At 53.0% G+C, this 17,601-nt stretch overlaps 1 protein-coding gene across 3 annotated transcripts in view; it reads right to left on the bottom strand.

Annotated features, from left to right (window-relative positions):
• Positions 1-17,601, bottom strand: part of RNF220 (ring finger protein 220) — a 222,941-nt gene that overhangs the window by 15,362 nt on the left and 189,978 nt on the right. The window contains exons 3-6 of one of the 3 annotated variants that reach the window (XM_037069664.1): positions 11,675-11,720; positions 8,305-8,406; positions 3,570-3,612; positions 120-241 (exon numbers count right to left, since the gene is read on the bottom strand). In XM_037069664.1, the coding sequence (XP_036925559.1) occupies positions 120-241; positions 3,570-3,612; positions 8,305-8,406; positions 11,675-11,720 (313 nt within the window). Of the gene's footprint in view, positions 1-119; positions 242-3,569; positions 3,613-3,743; positions 3,979-8,304; positions 8,407-11,674; positions 11,721-17,601 lie in introns of those variants that run through there. The other 2 variants (XM_037069665.1, XM_037069666.1) reach the window with 2 other exon arrangements.

The following is a 17,601-nucleotide window of genomic DNA, read 5'->3' as shown; positions in this document are numbered from 1 at the left end:
AGGAAGAAGCTGCTGAGACCACACGGAGACCCCAATAGCCCATATATCTGGGGGCAGTTGGCAGCTGGGTTCAGGGGAGGGGGGAGCGGTGGGGGGATAAGTGGTGATGGCCCCTCTACCTTAGAAAGGCAATGCTCCACATGCCTACTCATCTCCTGCTCCGATCCTGCCAGGGGGCGGTTGCACAGGGGACATACCTGCCCTTCATCTTGCTTCCTCCGTTTCATTTTCCCAATCCGAGCTGCATGGAAAAACCGAAAACAAAGCACAGAACAGGCAGACGGTCACTGTAGCTCCCAGGGTTGCAGTGGAGCTGATATAGCCTGACCTCTTGCCAGACATCAGCCCCTTTGTTCAGGGCCTGGTCTTACTCTCATTATGCAGCACCTTCTTCTCCTTTTGGGACTGGGACTTGCCAAGAGCACCCAGAGAGAAGGGTGGAGCTGGGCCGGCAAAGTATCTACTCTGGCCATAGCTGGCTCAAGCTCAACTGTACCTTCCTACCTGCAGAATTCAAGGAGTCCAATGAGCAAAGATACTCCATGTTGCTCGGTATCTCCCTAGAAGGTCAAGACCATGGGCTCTTTTGATGTTAAGATAGCCAGGAGTCTGATATAGCCTGTTTTCCACTCATGATAAAACTCCCTTTGTTCCTGGGCCAAGAGCCCTTAAATGTCTTAGTCAGAGTCATCCCAGGAAGGATTTCTCTTACATCCACTGGTCCATTTTACAGAAGAGGAGACTGAGGCCCAGTCATAAAGATATGGAGAATTTGAGTCAGAAAGCCCGCGGTACTTTGACAGGGTAGCCCTCACTGTGCCTACCCAAACCTGTTCCATCATTCCTAATCAGTGCAGAGGGACTGGCAGGCCCGTGAGGCAGAGGGCTGCCTGCCATGCTGTCCCGCAGGGGGCTCAATTCCAAAGTGCACACTGCAAGCCCATAGCACTCCTAATTAATGCTGAGAGATGCAATCATTTCTAATTAGCTCACTAATCTCTCTCTGCAGCCCTCCTGTCACTGAAGCAGGAAGGGGTCAAAAGAAGGGACTCTTCCCTCTAGCCCCTCCCTGGATGCAACAGCAGAAGCGGAGTTAGCCACTCTGAGATCAGATGAACTGGGGTGAGGATACAGGGAGGTAGTCAAGGAAGGAAAGGTTCCCGGCTGCAGGCCAAGAAGAACTTTCTCATGGGCACTGGCCCTGGGGGAAGCTTGTGAATGCACTTTAGGGAGGGGGACACAGGTAAGAGGTGACGCAGGTGGAAACTGATTACTATTTAGAACCTCAACTGTGTTAGCCTCAGAGACAAACACCTCACACAACATAGCTCATTTAATTCTATATCCTGAAGGTATGGTGCATTATCCATTTTAACAGATGAAGAAACTCAAGGCTCAGGGAGATCAAGAACTTTTCAAGTAGTAAAAAAGAGACAAAGGCAGAATAAGAAACCATAGCCTTGAATGTTCTCCTGTCCTAAGGGTCCTTCTGACTGGTCAGCATCAACAAACATTGATCCTGTAAGTGTGCTAGGGCAGTAAGACTATGCACTTGGGGCCCAGCTTCCGCTTGCTGAAGGCCTGAGGCAGGGAGCTATTACAACTCCAATCCAGAGTCATCCTAGGAAGACCCAAATCAACAGGAAGGTCACTATCCCATTAGAACTGAGCGTGGAGCTTGAGAAACTCTGGTCTGCAGCCTGGCCCATCTCTTTAATCTCTTGTGCTTTTGCTATAGAAGATGCGGTCACGGGCTGGTGCTCCACCAGCACACGAGGAACGTTTTGTGAACGGAGATCTAGATTCCTCTGCCTTGACTGCCCCAACCCTTGGAATCTCAGGCTCAAGCCACCTTGACACTCTAGACCAGTGATTTTCAACTGGTGTGCCGTAAGAATTTTAAAAACACACAATACCTGACTATTTAGTCAGGGGCACTGGCCTCTTTTCCTTAGACTGTTATTAAATAAAGACTATAGCCAACACAATAGCTCTCCGGTGTGAATGAATCAAAATCACACCGATTTTTTTGTCAGATCAGCAAAAAATATATTTTTCTGGTGCGCCACAGAATTTTAGTTAACTAGTTTATATATGCCACGAATTGGAAAAGGTTGAAATCACTACTTCAGAGCCAAGGCTGGGCTGGAGAAGGGATGCGGGATATCAGAAAGGCATGGAGCCAGGGACCCCCAGAGTGCCAGAAGCCTGTATGAGGCAGTGCGAGAATATAAAGGTTGCTCATTTGTCCTGCCTAGAGCCCAAGGAAGTGCCCCCTGTAAGAGGAGGACTATGATAAACACTGCTTGATGACAGAATAAGAAATGAATCTCACAGAATTGCCAAAGAGGGCGCAATACTGGATATTTCCCTTGACCAGGCCACGCAGACTAGAAGATCCCTGTAGTTCTAGGAAAGCACCCTGATGGGTTAAACATCACCTGCAAATTCTCAGATAAACAAGGCAGGTTTGGCTACCTTCTTGCCAAAATAACCAGAATGTGGAAGAAAAAGCTTTGCTCCCTACCCAGAGGAGACCTCTGAGTAGGTGAAGTCAAAGGATGTGCCATGGAGGTAGCATCACATGGTCGTAGAAGCCCAGGCTCGGGAGGTAAACAAACTTCAGTTTAAATCACGCCAGTTACATCCCCGCTGCGTGGTTTTAAATCACTGTCACCTCTCCCAGCCTCAGTTTCCTTACCTACACAGAGTGTGTTAATGCTTTCCTCTCAGAAGTGTTATGATGATGATGCTTAATACAGTGCCAGCCCATAACAAGTGCATTCTCTCCCCCAGAATGAGGCTCAGCTTGGCAGTGGAAACTAAGTAGCAGAGGGTGGGGATCATTTACCAGCTGGCCCAGAGACCCTAAGTCTCTTACAGCAACCCCCAGACATAGCACACCCTAGTCAGCACAAAAAGCCAGGCTCATTCAATTGTGTTCAGCAAATAGGAATGTTCCAGAGGTTTGAATCCAAAAGGGGGGGGGGAGCGCGCCAGGTAGTGCATACACGGTGAGCTTTCAGAGAGGCCTCTAAGAGCTGTTGAGCCCACGCTGATCACCTTTGTGAAATGTGGGCCGACTGGTAACTCAAAGAGCCCCGGGATGAGTTAGTTCCTGTTGCCGTGGGAACTCCAGATCTCACTGCATTGTCAAGTCTCAGCAGAGAGGCTGTATTCACACTACTGGGCACTGATTAAAAACTGGAAGAAAAACATTTTCAGCACCCTGCCGGCTTGTACAGTGAGGTCCCAGCAGTTTGCAAATTCAAAGCTGAGATCCCGAGTAAAATTGTGTAGCTTGTTCCTCATTCTCTGGCACTTATTGCCCCCCAGGGTTTTTCAAGGCCTTTAGAGAGGCTTTGGCAAGAGCTGGGAACCACTGCCTCCTTAGACAGACGGGGAAACTGAGGGCAGCCACCTTGGTTAGCACATTCTTAGGCCCTGTGACTGCACGGAAGCCACTGGGCCTTAATGTCGAAGAGACTGAGGCAAAGCCAGGAGCTACAGCCAGCGAGGGAGGGAGGAGGCCGGGGGTGGGGCGGAGGGAGGGGCCGAGCAAGACTCACCATTCAGTCGGGTCTGCCGGTTGGCTCGCACTCGCAGGAAGGTCTGGGGGAAGATCCCGGGCAGATGCGAAAAGAGAAGAGAGCGTCAGCCGCGGCCTGGAGTCCTGGCCCCCGCCGGAGCACCGACCCGGGTCCAGGCCTGTCCCGCCCCAAACAGCCCGTAAACAAACCTACTTCCTCCCTCCCGCCGGCCCCCCTGCTCCGCCGACCGCTCCGGGCCCTCGGCATAGCCGCCGGGGACTGCTCTAACAGGACCCCGTGGCCACCGCGCGGTGCCGTCCCAGCCCCGGCTTCCGGCGCTCCGGGCCCCTCGGCCGCCCGGCCGGCGAGGGCGGCGATGCGGGCGGATTCCCCCCGGCTGCCCGGCGGCGGCGGCACTTCAGCTCCCAGCGGCGGCGGCGGCCATGTTGGCCCTGGTCACGTGACCACTGCCGTCGCGCGCCCAGGGTGAAAGTTCAAGATGGGGGTGTGGGCGACCAGACTGGGACCAGGAAAAAGCTGCTGGCACGCGGGTAGTAACCCGCGGCGTGTGCTTGGGATCCCTCCCACCATCGGCAAAGCGTACCCGCTCCAGGTAGCGGCTGCAGGGTCCACCTGTCCAGCTCCATGCTCTCTCGCACGGGGCTCCATTCTCCCAGAACCCCGGCCTTTGGTACCGCCTGCCGCGCGGCTGCCCTAGGGCAGCCAGGCTATTCTTTGGGAAGGAGGTGTCGGAATTCCTGATCGCCCATGGGCGATCTCACCGCACGTCCCAAATGTTCCGCCCCCATCCCCATGGAGTTCAGCAGTCCCGTTATTGGAGGATTCCCAACTTTTCAGCTGTATGATGGACATCACCTTGAAAGTTCCCACGGGAACCAGACACCCACGTGGTCAGTGTGGAACTAGACGCCCCCCAACAGGCGCTTTATTCCTGGGTTCCAGTTCAGAAAGGGACACTCAGGTGTGCTCACACCGGAAACTTGAGAATGGTGCTGGACCCCACCCTCCTTCCTTCTTAACACTCAGTGCTTACTTATCTAGATCTCAGAAAGCCTCTCTTTAAATGTTCTCTTTAAAAAAAAAAAACTGATTATCTCTACCTCTGTATCTCCTGCTCAGTCTCTCGAAAAATATCTTTTCCTCTTGTTGTAATACTGCCATCCCTACCTTCATTATAGCCCATGCAAAATTTTTGTCAGTGTACTGACCATTCCAGGGTTGGGGCTATATGTGAATCATGAGTGAACCCAAGCCTAGCACAGCACTTAGCAGAGGCAAGCCTCCCAGGGTGTTTCTTCAACGGCTATACCCATCTTGGATGTTACTGCTCCAATTCATAACATGAGCTTTCTAAATTTGCCCCTGTCTCCCATGTGGCCTTGTGGTCTCCAGCTTCTCTTCCTGTAACCCAGCCTTCTCAGTAAAGACACTGTGATCTTTGTATTGTTCACAATTGACCCTGTCTCTCCACCTTCTTTAAACCCTTCAGTGGTTCTCCCATCTGTATGATCTGCAACATGGCGTACAGGCCTTCTCCAGCCTCTTCTAGCACTCCCGCTCTGCCCCTTTGCCCTCCTGATGCTCTGCTCTGCTCTGCAGAGCTATGAATAGTTCTTTGAGCACCTCATGCACCGGACTCTGGGCTAGATTATCCTCCTCTATACCCTGTGCTTGGTCTGTTCATCCTGTAGGGCTCTGGGAAGGCTTCACTTTCTCTCAAGGTTGGGTGAGTTGCCTCCTCTTGAGTTTTCACAATACCTTGTCTTCCCTCTGATCTTGTATATTTTGATTGTTTACACATCTGTACCTTATTCATGGAGGTTATCTCTATCTAGTCACCCAACACAGGGTTTAGCATGTGGGAGATAACAGTGGGAAGGGAAGGGGGATTATACTCACACAAGAGGGAAGCCCCTGAGCCCAGTGCACAGCTAAGAAACTAGGATTCAGGGCCAGACAGACTCAAGTTCAAATCCTGACTTTGTTGCTCTTAAGAATCTGTGTGTTCTTAGAAAATGAACTTCCTCTCTCCAGGCCTGTCTCCTTAGCAATAAATTGGAAGGCAATGAAGCTTATACAGTTGCTATGAAGGTAAAGTGAAATAATAGTTAAGAAATTAGGTAACCCAACAGGGGTAAAAAAAATGGGAATGCAAACAAGAAACCAATATCCCCTAATTTTGAGGCTGAGTTTGATAATAAAAAAAATTCCCAACATAATCAAGCAACTACTACATGCCAGGCATTGTATAAAGATTTGGGGATGGGATACCCAGCTAGACCCTAGGGCAATTTCCAGGGTACTTTACATCCTACTAGTCTTCCTTGTGTTTTACATTCTAACAAGCTGAACTGATAGTAGGTCCCCAAATACGTCCCTCTGGGTTATACCACTATGCCTTTTGCACATACTGTTGCCTTGATCTGGGGCACCCTTTATTCCTTGCTCGCCAAAGTGAACTACTTGTCTTCTGAAACCCTGTTCAGTCATTACCTCCTCGGTGAAGCTTACTCTGATTTTTCTCTTCTGTCCACTGTGTGATCCTAGAAATTTACTTATACCCCTGTCATAGCACTTAAAACACTGGGCTATAGTTATCTATTTGCAAGTCTAATCCCTGGCAGGCAAGGACACTGGGCTAAGCATGAGTGAGTATAGATAAATGAGTAAAGGACGGGAGTAAAGAAGGATAAGACAAGGCCCTTGCCTTGGAAGGACTCCACGTCTAGTGGACAAATCCATTGTGACACAGTAAGTGTGGCCCCAGTTCTTTGCACCTGCTCCTGTCAAGAGCCGTATCTCCTCATCCCTTGATCAAGGGTTAGCTTTGTGATGCTTTGTCCAGTGATGTGTGAATTCCGGAGTCTGGGCCTCGAGACGCCTTGTAGCTTTGTCCTCCACCCTCTTAGTGTGACATTGCCCTGAGACCCCCAAGTAAGGAAGCTGATCTAACCTACTGGAGGATGAGAGGTGGTGTGGGAGAGAACCAAGGTCACCCTAGTCTTCCAGGTACACGGTGAGGCCATCTGAGACTTTCCAGCCCAGGCTGTCCTCCAGCTGAATGAGCTGCATGAGTACATGAGGGCCTAGTCAACCAACGGAATTCTGAGATATGATAAATTGTGTTAAGCCACTAAGTTTTGGGAGGGTTTGTTATAAGCCGAGAGAGAACCGAAACACACCTAAAGGTGACGCAACATAAGATGATAAGGGCAGTAATGGACACACCAGGGTCATGAGAAGAGATAGCTATTCCAGAAAGTTTTCCTGAAGATGATGGGATTTGGGCAGGTTGTTGAAGGATAAATAAAAATCGGGTTGGTAAAATAGTCCTGTTAGAAGAAACGGCGTGTGTATGATGCAGAGGCAAGACAGGCATGTCCTGGGCAGGAAGTAGTTGGCATTAATTCGGTGAGCATGCCCCGTAGGATTCATGGAGGGCAGTGTTAGGAATGGGAGCTGGGAATATGGGCTAAACCTAAACCACAGAGGCCTTGGTGCCATGCCTATGCCTGACATTTACTCTTCCTAGTTCATCAGATGGTGAGGCTGAGTACTGTGACTGAAGTAGAGAGGATGGGTCCCTGAAGGCAGGGCTCTGTCTGTCCCTTTGAAGGAACCTCTGGGACAGAGCCTTGGCTCCACATAGGGTTGGGTCATCCCTCCATCTCAAACCAGGGCTGTCTGGATGAGGGTAATGTCTCCCAGGCTCTGGACTGAGAGCCTCTTTCAAACCAGGGTTCATGAGAGGAAGGAATCTCTCCCCAGGGGTGGCACTTTGGCCTATGCAGTTTGAGTCCCATACAAAGCATCCAGTGGAAGCTGGTGTCCAGCCCACCCTAGGCACTCCACGCTCCAAGCTCTGTGCCCTGACACCGAGCTGCGTCAGCTGAAAGTAAAGGGGGTTCACAGAGAACACCTCTGGCTCCACAGGGGTTTTACGTGTGCCAGCAGTGACGCTGCTTCTGTACCCCAGATTATGGGTCCCTGCTGCCTTGTCTTTCTACATCACGTCAGGGCTTCTGAGTTAGGGCTGAATTGTGAGCATCACAATTCACCCTGGGGCTCCTGGAGAAGGCCTGTTGCCATTTAGACAAATGTTCCTTGGAGCAGGGCCCTGTTTTCCCCCATCGGACTGGGGCTCCCAAAGGCAGGGCCCTGTCTCTTCTCAGAAGGAGAAGCTTCTAGGGGAAGTTCTTTCTCCTTCTTACCCAAAGAAGGCCAAAAGAGAGTTAGGGTGTCAGCCTTAGGTCCTGCGTCTGCTCTGATGCTTTAAGATTGTGTGATCATTCCCTTCCCGTGTTGTGTGAGGCTCACAGGCACTTACTGTCTCTGTATCCTTCTCTCTTGGCCTCAGCACTAAAGTTTGGCAGGATTGAATGGTTCTTTGCCCAGAGGATCATGGGTTTGAAGTGTGACATTTCCAGTTGGTTTGGGGCTATATCTTGGGTCCCTCATGAAACCGAACCCTATAGGATATGTCCTGATAGATGGGATGCTTCAGAGGTGTTTAGGGGCCACCAGAGCCCTGGTGTCCTTGGCTGTCTCTTCCTAAAAATCCATCTGCTTAAGGCACCTGTGCCTTCCAGGTTCAGTTAGGGGCGCTAGACACAGAGGGAATCAAAAACAGCTCAGCCCTTCCCTCTTCCCTCCTCCTCTTCCCTCCTGAGGAGGGAGGAGTCTGCACCAGGCATGCCCTCTAATTTCTCACCCAAGGGGACTTCCTTCTCATGCTCACCCGCCCACTGCTCACCTGGTATCTGTCCGAGTGGTGCAAGTCATCAGTGGCAGATGAGTGTGGTGATGCTGTTGGAGACTCTCCTTCCCTCTTGATAGAAGCAGACAACAGGAGGGACTGGAAGAAGAAAAAGGGCATATGGCCTCGAGCAGAATGAGACCTATAGTCAGTCCCCTAGAGTCCCTGTTCCCATGGAGCTTCTGGGAGAGGGGTCAAGAGAAGGGGGGTGGAGGGATGGAGGGACCACTTGGGATTTTGAAAGCACATGGTCAGGTCCTGGGAGTGTGGTCATGGGAGAAGATGGCTTGACTCTCAGAATGGGTAGAGGCCCCCTGAGAGGGCCAGACCTTCAATATCCCAGCTGGTATCTACTCCAGTGGGGCAGACTCCCAGCCTACGCTCAGTGGGCAGAGACGATACACGCTCCAGGACCCCCCAAGGGCTGGGGGTAAAGCTACACATTGGCCACCCTGTCTGCCCCTAACATGGGCTGATGGCAGCCCCATTATGGAGACAGTAAATTAAATAGCATGTATGAGTTTCCTGCGTGCAGCTTGGGATGTACGGTGGGTCCATTTATCCCCGTGCTGCGACAATGACCCTAGCAAAAACCCCAGCAAAACTAATCCCCCCATGTCAATCCTACATGGCCTCTTCTACATACGCCTGCAGTTTAGATTAATAAACTGTCTGCTTTAAATTGTGTGTGAGCATCACAATTCTAAATACCACATGGCACATTCAGCCTGCTCTTGCTGGCTCTTGCCAAGGCCTGTTCAGCTGCAAACTGGGGGCCTGAAAGCAATTCATACTTCCTCCCCCCACCTTCTCCAGTCTGTACAGCTCTGAGCCAGAAGCATGCAATCCCCTAGGAGGCCTCCCCAGCCTAGAAAACCATGCCAAATCGCCAGTGACAGCCCAAAGAAAGCAATTTGGGAAAGATGGAGCAGCCATTTATCCTTCATCTCCGACTGAGCCGCAGGATGTGACCTGCATGCGGTGGCGGCCCTGCGCACATCCTCAGGCGAGGGCCCTGGGAAGGGAGGGGCAGCTGCTGGTCTGCAGGGCTCCCTGACTCCGCCTCCCCCCAAGAGCTGGAGGAGGAAGGCTGGGAAGGGCCTGGGGTGGGATTCCCTGCAATTTGGAGCCGCTTCCTCATCCACCCAGGCACCGTAGGAGGCCTAGTGAGTGACTTGGCCCCCTCTCCTCAGGAAAGACATGGGCTTTGGGGCAATGTCCTTCTCTGGTCCCGAGAAAGATGCTGAGGAGGGGGAAACAATGTACCCCTACCCCTCACCATAAGAAAGCGCACACTCGTGTTCTCCCCCACCCGCCCGCCCACCTCTCTCATTCTCTCTAGGTTAGAAGCCCTGAGAGGCCTCAGCATTACACCTGGGGCAAGTGGAATAAAAAAAGGTCACCAGCGCTTTTTAAACATGGACCAAAAAGCAGTAAAATGTGTTTTGAAAAAAAAAAAAATCCCGGCATTAAATCATGACTTTTTGCCTGGCTCTTCGCCTCATTAAAAGTGGCCTTTTGGAAGGTAAAATTATCATTGTAAGCGATAAGATCTTTAAGAAAATAATTCACGGCTTCTTCACCCTTTAATATGATAGCCGCCACCGGCTAATTTTTTTCTTAATGGCAACGAGGCCATCAATCTTGTCGAAGGCCCCCTTGCCCTCTCCTCCTCCTCCCTACCTCCTCCCCATCTTCTCAGTCTCTTGCTTGAACCTTCTCCCTCATGCCCCTTGCATCCATGATCTGCTTCCCTAAAGCCTCAGTCAAGGCAGAGGACAGACCCCGAAATGGTCATCTTGGGGATGCGCACACACACCCGGAAGTGGCTGAGCAGTGGTTCGAGCCTCTGAGTCTGGCCACCAATAAGCGCAGTTGCTGCAGGAATCTGCACGCTTCCGCATCCCAGCTGCGTACTCTCGTCTGGGCGTGTGTGTGCATTTGCGAGCGCGGGGACATGGAGCATGGAGTATAGACGTGGACTGCGTCTGTTTGTCCTTAGCACACCGGCCTCCCTGGGGTCCAATTCTCAGTCCTGCCAGCCGTGCTCAGGTGTCAGGTGTCAGTGGTTGTAGTGGCCAAACTGGCAGCTTGTGCGTGACCTACCTTCTTCTGTAACCACAAACACTAAATACTGCGACGTGAGCCAAGCTCAGAGAGTGTGGCTCCCCACCTCTATGATCCACAGCTGCCTGTCACCTCCCACATTTTCTCTTAGGGCTGGGAGGGCTTTGCTTCCTTGGCCAGGGCCAGCACCGATCCAAGGCTGGACTAGGTTCCCCATTTCTTCTCTGTCCAGCTCGCTATGTGCTGGGTGATTTCCTGAATTGCGGTGCAAAGTCTACCCCCATCCTTTATAAAGGTCTACAGGGGGGTTGAGCTACCCCTGGATCCAAAACTGCCCTCTCAGAGCTCACCAGTGCCGTTAAGGCATCTAAATACAGTGGTCTCCTTCTCCAGCTTTTCTCTGTTTGGCTACTGACACCGCATATGTTTTGGAACTCCTTTCCCCTTAGGAGTCTAGGATACCATGCCCTCCTTTGCCCCTTCTAACTCGTGACTGTACCTCCTCTGCCCCTTTCCGGTCTCTGATACCGTATCTTGACCCCCCAGTGCAGGAATCCCCAGATTCTCTTCTTGGGTGTTGCTCCAACTTCTCCACACACTCTCCCTGACTGATTTCATCTATCCCCAAAGCTTTGACACTCACTCCTCTCCCCCTATAAAAAGGACTGCAGGTTCCTGCCTTTCTGAATCATTGTGAGGACTTAGGAGAAAGGATGCCGGAGGGTGGGATGGAGAAGAGGACACTCATTGAGCGAGGGGCTAGTTTTCCTCCCCAGGTCCCCACTGCCTCACAATCATCCCTTTTGGGAAAGCAGTTCCATCTGCCTCTGTGGCCACCTGTGGCAGTTCTCAGTACAACTCATGTCACTGTGCTGAGGCCTTTCTGGCCCCTCCTTTGAGCCAGCTACTTGCCCTTTACTTTCCCTTTCTCTGTCTGATGCTTTGAAGCTTCTCTCCTATAGTGTCTGTTCAGAGGGGTAGACTGTCTCCTCAAATGAGTCCAGCATCTTCCCTGGGTCCCTGTTGCCCACAGGCCAAAGTACACACACACACACACACACACACACACACACACACACACACCATGGTCTGGTTTCTAAAGCCCTGAGCTGTCTGTCTCAACCTGCACTACACGTGCATACACTCAAGCACCTAGGGCAGCCCTAGGCCTCAGGCGGATGTTGAAACCCTAGGGACAGCTGGGGACCCAGGAAGAGCTCCTTTAATCCTCAGGAGGAAGCAGCTCTGGGTGGGCCTAGGTTAGGGTGGACAGGAGGGGAACATACAACTGGCCACCTACCTTGGGAGTGCCTGGAGCCATGGCATCCTTCAGAAGGGAATTCTTGCTGCCAAGAAAGAAGAGAACAGGATTACTATTCCACCTGCTGCCCAGGGCATGCCAGAGTAGAATAGCAAGAAGACCCCAAAGAGAGAAGACATAGCCAGCCTAGCCCAGCCTAGCCCAGCCTAGCCCAGCCCAGCTTGGCCAAGCTCCACTCAGTCCATTCAACCCCAGCTGGCCCTGCCAAGCTCAGCGTCCATCAGGAGCTAAGGGCTAGAGATGTCTCCTGGTAAGGGGATAGAAACACCAGGCATGGTGAGCTACCCTGTGGATCTGGGGAAAGAGGCTTTACCTGACTTCTGGTATCAGCCTTGAGGATTCTGCCTGTTCTGGATGCCCCCTTCCCTCCACCTGCTGTCCCCAGTCTGCTCTTAGCCCCTATGGGACTGGGGTGATGGAGCTGACATGGCTCTTGTCAATTCTCCCTCCAACACGCTGCAAACTGCGTTAGGCCAGGAATGATCTCCCCCTGATTCAATTTGTCAGCCCCAGGCCCTCCGGCATCGGGTGCGGCAGGCAGGCAGGAGCTGGGCCTGAAATATGGTGGGTGGCTTGGAAGCAGGCGGGGGTGGGGGTGGGAGGTGATGGATGGGCTGTGGGGGAGGCGAGGACTGTGTTTAATAACAAAATTGGTATGCAAGGCCACATCCCGTGCTAAGCATGAGTGATCCAGAGCCACAAAGTATTACAAATCCCCGCTAAACAGATGCTGACAATGGAACAAGACGTATCAAATCAGATCCACTTCAGAAACATTAATATCCCTGTTCCTGTCCCTCCCTCCCGGCTGCCCCCACTATGCTTGCACATCTGTGTTCGCACATTCATGCATGTGCACTCACTCAACCCCCCCCCCCACACACACACAAATACATGCACACAGGGGCACTGGCTGATACACACACGCTGGCAGACATAGCACATTCACTAGGGTCCTTGCACAGACCCTGATACAAGCTGTCCTGGTAAAGCACAACCATAGATAGCCGTGATGCTCACAGACATGTGGACACACATCAAAGCAGAGCACACAGGGGCAGACACCACTCACCCCGCATTTGCGTACACTGGGAACACCCAGTACACAGCCAAAGGCATAGGCAGGTGCAGAAGAAGTGGTAGGTCTCACCTGGTGTCATTTTGCCCCCAAGGGGATATTTGGTAATGTCTGGAAACACTTCCGATTGTTACAACCTGGGGTTGGGAGTTTGCTATTGGCATTTAGTGGGTAGAGGATGTTAACCATCCTACAGTGCACTGGTAGCTCTCACAATAAAGAATTATCCAGCCTACAACCTCAATAGTGCCGAGATCCAGAGACCCTAGTGCAAAGGCAGGTACATGAATCTGCTGTCTCTCTGCCATTCTGTCGGCTGTCACATAGATACACATGGTCACACCCAATGGCTTAGCCAAGCAAACAGGTGTATAGGCACAGAGTCTGGTTCTGAGAGACATGTCCGTAGAGACACATTCACAGCAGTCACTCTACCTGGATGAAGAGCTGTTCCCCAAACCACACCCTCATAAATGCATGCTTACACAGATGCCCATCCACCCACGAAGGCCAACACATGGACACATACCTGCACAGACATGTGCATTGTCGTGCAGGGGCCCCCAGGCTTGGCAGCGGGGTGAGACTAAGTTCTGAGTATAAAAACAGAGCTGTCTGCCTGTCTTATCACATGGCCGGGGCACCAAAGACTGGGGGACACCGACAGGCCAGGTTCCATTCAATTACACTTCGTAGTTCTGCTCCAGTCCTGGCCCTGATCTTGGGACTAGGGATCCAGAGAAGGAACTGGCCTGCTCTTCAGGAGCAAGTAGCTGGTGAACCCATGACCTTCACTATTCCTTCACTTTTTCATTCATTCTGTCAACAAGGACTGATATCACCATTGTGCCAGGTGCTGTGCCCGGACCTTCAAACACAGAACCGAGGCATCCAGTGTATCATGTCATTCTCACCGGACCCCTGGGCTGAGTTCTGAGTATTATTTCAGCAGGATCCGGTTGGAACAGAAAAGGAAAGACGGAACAATTACTGTGTGCCCACCACATTCGGCAGGCACGGGCTAGATGATTTATACCTGTTACTTTTTATCTTCACAGAAACTTTACACAGCCGACTAACGGAGGCTAAGTGACACCTCCCTGTTCACACAGGCCGGATTTGCATTCACGTCTGATGGAGTCTGAAGTGCTGCTTTTCCTGGGCCCACCTGCCTCCCTGGTGACGCTCAGGGAACAGATGGAGGGCACAGCTCTGAGATCTTTTTCTCCCTGTGCTTTGGCGAGGGGCCGATTTAGTTTACTCTGTTGATGAGTAGAAATTGGGACACCGAGATGTAACGCTCAGTCTCCCTTTCCCAGTCCTCTGGATCTTTTCCTGGTGATTCTTTTCCCTTTTCCTCGTTTCGCCTGGTACTGCCCTGGACTTCTCTCTCTCTCTGAGCCTGCACCCCCTGCCCTACCTTTCCTCTAATTCCCTGGTTGCCTTCGAGTGTGCGTGGCCCCCCAGAGACCAGAGTCTGGCAAAGGGCCTGCCTTGGAGAGGAGAGGGCTAAGCCCCAGGGCTGTAGGCAGCCGGCCTCTCCCCCAGCCCACCCAGTCAGCTCTGCCTTCCATCCCTCCCTGTCTCCACAGCCCGCCCCCAACGATTTCCTCCCTTGCTCAGTCACTCGCTGCCTAGTGATCCATGGGTTTTAAATTATAACTGGGACCCAGGAAACGCGTTCCTAAGTACAATATTCATGGGCTGGGCTGACACTTTTAATTAAGGTGATTTACACTGAATTATCCTTGGAAATAAAGAAATGGTGCGCTGCCGGGGAATAAACCATCATCACCAGCCGCCTTTGTAAGTTACACTTCGTTTTAATCTATTTGGGGAATTGTTTATCTAGTTCATTACCCAACCAAACACCGAGGCCGGCCTTAAATAAGGCTTAAGTGGGGGTGGGGGCACTGCCATCTCCACACCCCGCCTCTCCTCCAGAGTCACCCAGCTTCCCTCTGGCTCTTTCTGGCCCTTCTACAGCACTGACTAGAGAGCTAGCTTCTCAGTCCAGGGGCCCGTGCTCTATCCGAAGTGGCTCAGGAAGCCTCCCAGGAAAGGTGTCCGAGCTCAGCCCGGCCAAGCCTCACCTTCAGCTTTCTGCAGCCCCTCCATGGCCAAGTCTGTTTCGTCCGGGTGGAAACTGCTGTCTGAGGGCCACGGAGAAGTCTGGGGCAGCCCTTCCTCCCACCTGCCCTTCAGTCTTCTGCTCTCATCAGTGTTCCTGCCTGTCAGTTCACATCCAGTCTCCACCCCATCACTATCCAAAAGCCACCTTAGCTCAGCAAGCCCTGTCCATCATCTCCTCCTTCACTCAGATGTTTGCTTCTCTGTTATCGCTACCCTTCCTGACACCCAAGTCAGAAAGCTCTTTCGAGTAAGTACCCAACAAGTCCGCTAAGTTCTCTTGCTTCTTTCTCCACCCGTCTCTTATCATTTGCTCTTCCCACCGCCGCCGCCACCGCTGCTGCTGTGCTAGGTCAGCCTCATCACGTGCCCCCTGGACCGGCCCAGCCTGCTCACTCTCCCCGCTGCTTCTGCCTCCAACTCATGCCCCACACCGGCCTGCTGAGCGGTTCTGCTACAGCTCAGCTCCCTCAAACGTGTCCTCTGGCTCACTAGTGTCCTAATTCCCTTCACCTCCAGGACAACCATGCCGCACGGGAGGCCCTCCACTGTCTGTCCTCAGTCTAGCTTTGCCCTCCTTGCTCTAACTAGCTGAGTCCTGGGGTCTAATGGAATCTCGTGCAGGACTGAAAGGGGAAAGAGAGAGAATGAGGTGAGGGCGTGCGCTTTTACGTTCTGATCTCGAATGTAAAAGTGCTCTGGAAAGTGTAAGCCTTTGCCCGCGGGAGCGCTGACCCTTCTTCCTGCAGGTGTCTGCGTGCCCATGTGCCTCTCCGGGTGTGTGAGCACATCTGTGGGTGCTAGAATGGGGATGTGTGTGAGTGCCCGTTCATCACGTACACGTGTTTGCACCTATGTCTGTGAAAAGCAGCCAGCCCTGGTCTAGGGGCTGGAAGGTCCCTAATTCTCTGTGAGTCCCCCAGGATGCCTACAACAGCAGCTTGAGTTGGGGTGGGGGGGGTACGGAGGGAGGCAGACAGCACAATACCCAGTCCACCCTGAAGAGCTCCTTGGGGAGCAACCACAGGGGTGGAGGGACTGTCTCCTGGGTGATGCAGACCCAGGCTGAAGGCGGGGAGGGAGGGCAGAAGAGGCAAAGGCAGGGTAAGAGAGGACAGGGAACAGTTGGAGAGAAGAGAAGAAGGAAGAAGGGAGGAGAGCATGGAGCAGAGGGGGAAGTGCTGGGGAGGAGGCCTCTAGTCATAAGCCATGGATGGGGGATGCCCTCGTTTGGGCTCTACCCTCCTGCAGGCCTCAGTTTCCTCATCTATGAAATGGCTGGTAGAAGGCCACTCTCAGCTCAGGGAGCTGAGGGCCAGGAGAGGAGGAGAGAGCCAGGTGCCCCATCTTCTTCCAACCTCCTCTGCCCTCCCCCTGCCTCCCTGAGAGCCGGCAGGGGCGGGGCAAGGGCAGCCCAGGCTGGGGCCCTCCCCACGCTAGCCCGCGGGGAGCTGACACGCTCCTAGGGAATTTATCACGCACCCAATTACAATGTTAATTGGCAAGTTCCTGAAATCAATTAATTCGCAAATTTTTTCCAATTAAAAATCCAGATAAATCACGGGGGCGGCGGCGGGCGGTCCAGCCCGCAGTCCGGTGGGCGCAGCGACCTCGGGGAGGGGAGGGAGGCATGACGGGGGCGGGGGCGGCGGGCGCGGCTGCCCTTGAACGCCTTTGCCGGCCGGTCGGACTGTCAGCGCGCCGGGCTCGGCGGGGCCGAGACAGATAAAACCATCGACCCGTCGCCGCCAGCGCTTCGGCTTTATCGATCCGACGGGAATTTCACTTGCTGTGCAGATCCCGCTGTCCGGCTGTCAGACATCGGGTGGTGGGGGGTGGGCGTCCAGGGGTTAGGGGGTGCCGGGCTGGGCCTGGACGTGAGGGGCACAGAAGTGGGGGAGGCAGCGCGTAGGCGCGAGAAGCGGCGCAGATGTGGGGGCTCTGGGTAGGGAAACGGGCCGGGAGAAAGGGTGTGGAGGTAGGCGATGTGGGGGAGGAGGGTCCGGTGCAGGGTCACGGGTGGGGGCAGAAGTCCCGGGCAGGGCGGGGGTGGCGCCACGGGGACCAGGCCGTCGTGGGGATCCCACTGAGGAGTCCGAGAGAACTTGGACGCCCACTCTCCTGGCTCTTACGGGTGCACTGCTTATTTTAAAAAGGCATTTTAAAAAAATGTTTATTGATTTTAGAGAGAGAGGGAGAGAAACATCAATCATTTGCCTCTCATACACACCCCTTCTGGGGATCAAACCTGAAACCTAGGCAGGGGCCCTGATGGGAATCCAATGCCCAGCCTTTTGATGTGTGGGATGGCATTCCAACCAACCAACAGCCACCCGGGGGTCGGGGCAGGAGTGCACTGCTTTCACGAGGCTCCGCAGATCCCTCCCTCTCTGCCTCTACTGTCCCTCTGTGGAGGGCAAGTCCCCCCCTGGAGGAAGGCACCCAGAAACCCTGCTGCACAGCCAAGGTACGGAGCGCAACTGCAGAAGGATGTTTCTTTCACTCCCTGCCCCTCCCAGGCTAGTCCCAGGTGTGTGTGTGTGTGTTAAGAGAATGGGCACTGCAGTTGGACTCCAGGAGTGTAAATCTAATCTTCACCACTTTACTAGCTGTGCAGCCTTAGAGAAGTCACCTCACCTCTCTGTGCCTCAGTTTCCTCATCTGTAAAATGGAGTTAATAATTATTACTGGCCCCAAG

The sequence above is a fragment of the Sturnira hondurensis genome, unplaced genomic scaffold (genome assembly GCF_014824575.4).
Source record: "Sturnira hondurensis isolate 20B ecotype Veracruz unplaced genomic scaffold, ASM1482457v3 Scaffold0018725, whole genome shotgun sequence".
NCBI classification, from domain to species: domain Eukaryota; kingdom Metazoa; phylum Chordata; class Mammalia; order Chiroptera; family Phyllostomidae; genus Sturnira; species Sturnira hondurensis.
Note: the sequence above shows the minus strand (reverse complement) of the source record. Positions and strands in the feature narration are given on the sequence as shown.